Below are 8724 nucleotides of genomic sequence, written 5' to 3'. Positions count from 1 at the left end.
CCTCACAAGAGGGTCAATGCCTCTCCTCACCTTATCGCCTTTTACAATCATTACTTTCGTTTTTGAGAGACAAGTCGTCAACCCATTGGTGCCCTAATGTGGTTCGAACATGGGAACTTGTCTAGAGATGACAAATGGTTGGAAGGAGTTTCTTTGAGAAGGTGGCTTCAGCCATTAGTGCCAAACAAATCAAGATCCTTCACTCTTGCACCATTGTCATCCTTTTCTTTTTATGTCATCTATTGACTACATTGATGTGAAATGGCTTGATTATGATTGTTGAGCTTAGTCTTCATGGTTTTCGCTGTCCATGCAGACTGTAAATGGCTTGTTATGTTGTATCCTCTTGTCTAATGCTCTTTCTTCATTAGTTTATTTTGGTTTTAGTTTTCCTATTAGGAAAAAGGACTTTTCTTCCATGTCTTGGAATCTTGTCTTCGTTATTTTTTATAGCCTTGTAATGATAATTATTTTTCTTGAATTCTAGTATTTACTTGAATGAACAAATTACATATCCTCGCTAGTAAGTTAAGGTACATGTGGGACTCATTATTTTCTATTGTTGGGCTTTCTCCAGTTTGTTTACCTTTTTTGGTTGTGATCGTATATTAATCATGTTTCTCTGGTCATTTTTCGATGAGTACATAAATATGATTTTATGTATCAAAATACTTGGACTTTTCATTCAAGAAGAAAATCCAAAGAAGCCTTATATATATGCTTCTATAATACAGTTACACATCATTCACGCTTTCTCATTTATTTTCAAGTCATCTTTAATTTGTCTTGACCAAATTTGGTAGCTTAATTTATGCACGACCACTTTGACCTCAAGCAAGGATTTATCTTAAAGAAAAACGACTGCTAAATTTTGGAAATTAGTGAACTTGATGGGTAAGAAGGATTAATTTGAAAATGATCGTGTGTACTCTCAAGAGAAACCTTTTTAAAATAATAATGACAATAATTTCATTTACAATGGAATTTTCCTATTTTTTCCAAGTTTCATTCCTTGTAAAATACTGCAAGATTGCCAAGAAATTCCCAAGAATGTATGCTTGTAGAAACTTTATTGTTACAGAAACACCAGAACCTTATTACCTCTGCATGCATCATTAGTTATTAATTAAGTGGACTAATTGTTCACCTTCTTACAATATTAAATCCATGACACTTGCTAGATGTTGACAACTAAGAATAGAGCAAAACTTGCAACCAAACAGCTGTTTTAGGATACGTTATCCTACTTCTCATATTGTTGACCTTCCATGTGTGCAAGCTCTATATAAGTTATTTTGCCAATTTTATATGAAACTGGAACAAACTCATTGATCCAATTGTATCAACACCAACACCATGATTCATATACAAGCCTACATTTTTTATGTTCTAAAGAAATTACAAATATTTTAGTACATATAGAAAAGAATATATATATATATATATATATATATATGAGAACATCAATACAGTGCCAAAATTAAAAAAATATTGACAACATGCATGATATTCTAACAACTGAATATACATGTACTCTACAAGGGCTCTATATACAGCTGACTAGGAAGCCTCCAAGTTGAAGAGGTCTACACAGTTTGGGAGCGCATCCTACATTGTTTTCTTGCAATCTGGTCTATCAAACCATTCAAGTATAAACAACCAACTAACACGCATTACAATGCAGGGTTGGGTTAATTTTATGACACAAATTAGTTAAATGATTTCTCTTTACCATTTTCCATTTAGTTTATGCGTGTATATTTTTCATGGTTTTTTTTTTGTACATGATGACAAGTCCTTTTGAGATTCCATTAACTGATATTTAATTGTTTCCTAGGTTATTCTAGCTTTTGCACTTTACCTGAGGCTACCAGTCATATGTCATGGATTTGAAGGAGAAGCTGAATTCAAGATTCAACGAGAGAAGTACCAGCTGACTCTTATAGGTATGTGAACAAGGCAGCAACTTACAAGCCAAAGGAGCCTCATAGGCGTTATAGACACGCTTTTTAACGTTGTAGTTAACGACTTTAGCTTAACACATAAAATACACACATCTTAAATGATTTTTCTTGCACTTATGCCTGTTGTCTTATTAACTGGATTTATCAGATAGTCATTAATTAGCCAATCAATTTTCTCACCGTGGCCAACTCCAGCCTTTGGTTATTGATGGACATGAGATGAATCTTTCTTAATATGGATGTATCAGCCCCTTTTACTGTCTATTATAAAATAAAAAATACTTATGTCAAAATGTATTTATACATGACATGTGAGTCATGATTAGAGTTGATTGAATTGCTCATAGTCAAGCTTTATATTTGCTTAGCCTGCATATTTTATAAATCTTTTATACATTAGGTTTTGTCAGAGAAAACTGATGTTCCATAGCATTTAAGAGATGCAAAATAGTTTATGACCAATTTAATTATACAAGTGTTTATGTTTTATAAAAAGTTATATTGGGGTTGCCTTTGTCCAGAATGTCAAATACGAGGGAAGCATTTATGATTTTATAAGCCTAATTTTTCTTAACAACTACCAAAACTACCTCAAATTAAAGTACATATGCCAACTTCAAAACCAAGGGACAAGCGTAAACTTTCCATTAAAGGATTTTCAAAATAAGTTCTAAGAACAAGGCCTAAAACTGGCATTTTTATTTTTAATTCGAGCCTAGTAGTCTCTAAAATTCATTCTCAAACTCAGTCTTAAAACTGACATGGTCAAAATATATTTCAGATTTAATCTTTGGGTTGGAATTGTCAAGATCCTATGGCAAAACTAATATTTGCACTCGAAATTTTCTAGAGTGCCATTTCATAATCAACCTGTGTGTTCGCGTTTCAAAAGCAATTTCAAACCTAGACTTTAGATAGTGGGCTAGTTTCCCAAAAGTTGGTCCATTTTCAAAATTTTTTTCCAAAATTTTATCTTCTAACGAATGACCCAGTTTTCCAAAATTTTTTTCCAAAAATTTATCTTCAAAACACCTGCACGTTCATCCAAAAATACACTCAATTCAAGTTTTGGCACCATGCTTACTCAATGGGTTGGTGCAAATCTATTTAGGTGTAACAACTTGACCTGCTCCCACACTTGGCTTAGACCCCACTTTGGTAGATCCCAACCTACTCCCTAGTAGCTTTCGTCCTAGCCCTAAAAAGGATAAGAACTAGCACAACCAATTACTTAACAACTATATTTATAAGTCATCAAGATTCTTCGTAATCTTATATATGAGATTATATTTTTGCCATGTTACAAGCCATTCCCCCCTTCCCTTAAAGCTATGCGCCTACACGTATAGGACTGCACATTTGAGTATTGAAGCATGCTACAGTCCGAGTGTTGAACTGTACTTTGATGCTAATCTAATAACCCGACCTACTCCTACATTAAACTTGATCTAACAGAATTTAACGTACCCCCTAATAGCTTTGGTTCCAACCTTAAATAAACAAGTTGCCAAGACAATCAATCACTTAATAACCTTCTTTATAAGTTCATCATTAAATACAAGACTCAACTTTTGGGATGTTATAATCCCTCTTATGTGAGAGTTTAGTCCTGTGAAATTTGTAAGGAATCTTTGAAGACATATAAGCAAGGACGTCAATGGATCATATTCGAATTAGATATACTCTTAAGTATATCTATTTTTCTTGATATTCACATGTTTGGTTTCGAATACAAATGACGAAACCTTATATATGAATGCAAATGTAAAATCTGATTTCACATCCTAAATCTGATATGAGTCTTATCATTACATTCACATCTAAATCCGAATCTAAATGATGAATCAAATTTGATCAATTTTCCAAATACAGCGGTGTTGGATATATGATATTTAATTAAAACTAAATTTGATCTAAATCTAAATCTGATTGAATACCATTTCTTAAATCCGAATCCGATCTAATTTCTTAATTGATTTTTTTTTTACCTCTTCTTGGAACTATTCAATTAGATATCATCCAAATCAGATATATTAACATCCATGAAGGATGATTAAGTAGTAAATTGTTCTGCTTCCTAACCTTTTTATAATTGAAACTAAAGCTACTAAGAGATAAGCAGAGATCTACCAAACAGGGAGTCGAGCCCAAGCCTGATGCAAGAATGGACCGAGTTGTGTCAATTGGTATCAATGCCTCTTCAACACTAGACTTGGGTCCTACATGCACAAATGCATGTATCTTAATGGAGATAGATGAGAGTTTACTCTTGTATCTAAGATTGTCAGGAATTTTCAAAAATGTATAAAGAGAATAGTTAAATAATGAATTGTCCACATTATGAGTCTTTTTGTTAATAAAACTGAAGCTGATAGGAAGCAGATTAAGATCTATCATACCAAAAGCCCCAGTCTGGTGTGGTGGTAATCCTAGACTCTGGTGTGGTGGCAATCCTAGTCTGGTGTGGGAGTTAGCTGGGTTGTCACATGGGTTCGAGTAAACAATTGCTCACCCTAACTCCACAAATATTCATTAGCTCCAAGGCATGAAATATCCCTTTTAGATGAGGTTAGGGCACTCAGTGTCTCAATTTTTCGTCCTCTTTGATGTAGCCTGAAATTACATCAAGGTTTTCAATTTGAAACAGTTTTTTTTTTTTTTTTTCATTTGTGATGAGTTTTAACCCTTTAGGAGATGAAGAAGAGAAATCATTCTCCAAAGTGTGAAGCCTATTACACATAAATGAGCTTGCATTTTTCTTGTGTGTGTTTAATTTCCTCTCTCTCTCTCTCTCCCTCTCTAGCACATAGGATCTTCATGGCTTACTTTTATAGACTTTTCTTATTTTTGTGGCTCATTTCTCTGTACAAGATTTAAAATATGTAGTTATTGTTATGATATAAAATTGTAAATTCTGCATGACAAGGATAAACTCTAACACCCCCACTATACTGGCCCCAGAACTGCAACAGAAAATGAACACTTGAGGAATCTCCCTCTCCGGTTTCAGGTAGAGAACCCCGAAGCAGCAGATCACAAATTATTACCAACACAGCAGCAGCAGCAGCAGAGCTTGAAGTATTTATTCTACAAACTCTTTAACATACATCTGATATTATTACAGATAGATGAAAACATATGAATAAAGCTATGAAATATACACCACAATAAATGAGGCCCCATCTTAAAATTGCAATACATCTATTTTTATTAAAAAGTAAAAGCACCTACATTTGTAATGTGTGTGTGTCATATGTGTGCTATGTTTATATCTCCCAGTGGTCTTTATAAACTTCAGGATGGAAGAGATAAAAGAAGCTTTCATAATCTATTCTCCCCACTCAAAATGAAACAACCTACATCAGTAAACTGAGACTTAATCAACAGAAAGATTTAAGAAATTGAAATGATTCAGATTTGATAAAGATAGCAGAAGAGATCACCATGAGTTGAAGCAGTCCCAAAGTCTGTGCTATGGAACAAGTTATTTTGTCTTCTTTGCCATTTTTGGATTTTTGCACATTCGGATGCTCAAAGGGGTGACCTCCACTAGTTCATCTTCTTGAATGTACTCGATACAGTCGTCCAAACTATAGTCCAGTGGAGTGTCAAGGACAACTGCATATATTAAAAAATTAGTGTGGTCCAAACTATAGTCCAGTGGAGTGTCAAGGACAACTGCATATATTCAAAAATTAGTGTGGAAAAAGAACAATAAGAACCGCTACTTTAAAATCTGTCAAAAGAAAAAATACGTAATTGATCACCTTCAACCCAGATATTGCATCACCATCCAATTTCAGAAAGTTCAACCAATGATACTTGAGAAAAGGCCAACAAGAAATTTTTAAGGAAAAATATATATATCATCACATTGAACTATAATCTCATCTGACTTCAAAAAATTTGAATATGATATTGATATTGACCTAAAGTAACCTCTAGATAGTGTGCCACCTCAGGATATAGGAATGCTTAGTCTAAGAAGCCATTCAACAAGAAAGTTCATGACTAATTTGCCTCCTCAATCAGGCAAGCGACTCAACCAATGGAACCTTTATCTTCCATTCAAGAAGCCAGTTTCAAATATGGAAACGGGAATCTACTAAATATACTCTATCAATTAATTTATCCACCATCTTAATGTCACTCAGAAATCATAAATATATCATGATCAGAGTGAAGTAGAAAACTATTTAAGAATTCTCATGTCAAATGATTATTGAGAAAAAAAAAAACGAAATATTACCTTTCATAAGGATCCAAAAGTTTGTCTTTGCTGATTTGATTCATCAAACCAGTTTGTTTGGAACTCTGTCTACCTGATTTCTTTTGTCAGTCCCCTTTCTTTTAATTTATTGTGCAATGGACATTCCATTTTCCCAATTCCTTAAGGTAAACATTTCCAACTCATTTTTAATTGCACAGAAGGTACCAAACTCCGTCTATATAAGAGATTTAACGAAGTCACACAAAACACACTACAGAAAGAGGGTCGTTCATTTTCATTACAAAAACCTATGTATAGACACCTTTATACAAAGTAGACAACCAGCCCTATACAAATATGATGAATAAAGGAGGGCTGGCATGCACTAAGAAAATATGATCTGATTTCATGCCTAGCAATAGTTGGTGTGACACCAAGGAAGAAAAAAAAAAACAGCAGAAACAAAATAGCTTAGTTGAGCAGATTTTATTTTGTTAGACAAGAAGAGAAGATGGCAATGCATGACAGAGGACAAATGAGAACAAAATGGCTGGAAAAAAGGAAAACAATGAAATCCCCAACGAAGCAAAACACAAAACAAATAATCAGAAAATATCTGTCTTCGCAACCCAAAATTCAGTGTGATGCAAAGTTTAAAAGGAAAAATAGACATCACAATATCGAAGAAGACTCCAACAAGACAGACAAAACACAGCCAACTGTTTTTAACAGCAAAATGAACAACCTCTGTTCCAATACCATGTAAGAAATATGAAAGAAATCAAACTTCTACAACTAAAGACAAACAGCTGAAAAAGTTCAAATTCTAGAGCCTAAAGATTTCTGACAGCCAAGATCTGTTCAAGCTTTGATACCATGTAAAATTGTAAATAAACTAATACATGCAAATCTATACCAATACATTATACATCTCATAAGTTCTCCCAAGAAGTCATACTAGTGACTGTTACTAAAATGCACTTAAGCCCCTAGGATTGGATGATTTATTAGGCTGGCCATCGCTAGGCCACCTATCATTTTAAAATGCCTAGGCCATACACTAGCCTTCTTCTTCAATAGCCCACACATTTTTCTTTTTCTTCTTCTCTATTTCTTCCTTTATCTGCCCTCATTCTTTTTGGTGTTATATGTAATTTTCACTAGAAGTAATACGTATTTTTATGTATTTACATTTATAGTTACGGTTATAGTTTATATATTATTATACTTTGAATATTTACGTGATGTTTTAAGTTTTAGCTGCTTTCATGATCTTCTTAATTTTTCTTCTTATTTATTAGGTAAGACTAAGTTTCATGACAAGTAAGGTTATATATACCATTGATTATCTTCAGAATTTATATTCCTTTTAAGAAATGAATAAATTAATAATTTTGGCTTTAGATTAGGACTTTTAGAACTACAAAATTAGCAACTAGTACTTCAGAAATTAAAATATTTTACACATCCTTAAGCATACAAAGCAATGACATTAGATTGTAAACACGCTCCTTCCATAAGCCGTATAATTTTACTTTATTTAATTTGCTTTTTTCAAACATTGAATTATTTTTATTATTATGTTGTCGAAAGTTCAATCATCAATGGGTGCTATCTTACAGTTTAATTGTTCTTTGTGATAAGTTGATAATCATAAGTTTTCCACTAAGAAATGCTTCAGTTTTGTTGTTTACTTTAAAATTAATACATCAATTTTTATTGGTTTCCATTTTTCTTTGGGACTGCTTATCATGACTAGTCCCTCTGACGCAGTGTGGTCTAGAGTTAGATCAGATCCCAAATTCAGATCTGTTTAGGCTAGGCTTAAGATTTGGTTTATTTAGACATTGATGTTATTTTGGGTTTGGCTTTTTCAGTTATTAGACCTGAGATCCAATTCAGAACTAAGGGTCAGGTCCCTTAAAATGGTTTTTTTTAGGGCTAATTTGTTAATGAAAAAACTCTAATTCCCTTTCATTATTGAATTTCTCCTTTTTTCGAGTGTTTTCCCTTTCGTTCTTTGCTTTCTGGTGCTTTTTCCACAAGGGTGAGAAACTCTAATCACTGCATCAGATTGGTATCAAAGTCTGGATTCCTCCTTGATTTTCGTGATGGCTGAAGTCTTGAGGAACGATCCTGCTATTGAAAAATCAAAAGAAAAAAAATCAAAGCATCCAAAAAACACTTACAGGCCTCGTGTTTCGACTGATCGAATTAATGGACAGAACTCATGAACAACAAGCACACACAGACGAGAGGCTAGTTCAAACGGAAAAATCGATCCAAAAGACCCCAAGTTGGATTAATCGAGCCATAGCAGTGCTAACCAAGGATGGATGATGTCAATGGCAGGTTTGATGCATCGAAGAGTAAGGAAAATCCACCAGTTGATGTCCAACAAGAAGAAGAATATCTCAGACGGAGATCTCGAGTTGAATAATATGAACTGAGTGTAGCAAATCCCCTTGTCGTGCAAACAGCCCTTTGCTTTCCAAATGCACCAGCTGTCATTGAACTTGCCAGATTTCACCAGATCATTGTCATCAATGC

General features: G+C 33.7%; 1 protein-coding gene across 2 annotated transcripts in view; it reads right to left on the bottom strand.

The window, feature by feature from the left end:
• Positions 1-5061: 5061 nt before the first annotated feature.
• Positions 5062-8724, bottom strand: part of LOC116268053 (putative elongation factor TypA-like SVR3, chloroplastic) — a 43804-nt gene continuing 40141 nt past the window's right edge. The window contains exons 14-15 of one of the 2 annotated variants that reach the window (XM_050078944.1): positions 5408-5642; positions 5062-5320 (exon numbers count right to left, since the gene is read on the bottom strand). In XM_050078944.1, coding sequence (XP_049934901.1) covers positions 5449-5642 — 194 coding nt within the window. In that variant the 3' untranslated portion in view covers positions 5062-5320; positions 5408-5448. The remainder of the gene's footprint in view (positions 5321-5407; positions 5643-8724) is intronic. The other variant, XM_031649886.2, reaches the window with a different exon arrangement.

Source organism: Nymphaea colorata, chromosome 1 (genome assembly GCF_008831285.2).
Source record: "Nymphaea colorata isolate Beijing-Zhang1983 chromosome 1, ASM883128v2, whole genome shotgun sequence".
In the NCBI taxonomy this organism is placed as follows: domain Eukaryota; kingdom Viridiplantae; phylum Streptophyta; class Magnoliopsida; order Nymphaeales; family Nymphaeaceae; genus Nymphaea; species Nymphaea colorata.
This window is presented reverse-complemented; position numbering and strand designations above follow the sequence as displayed.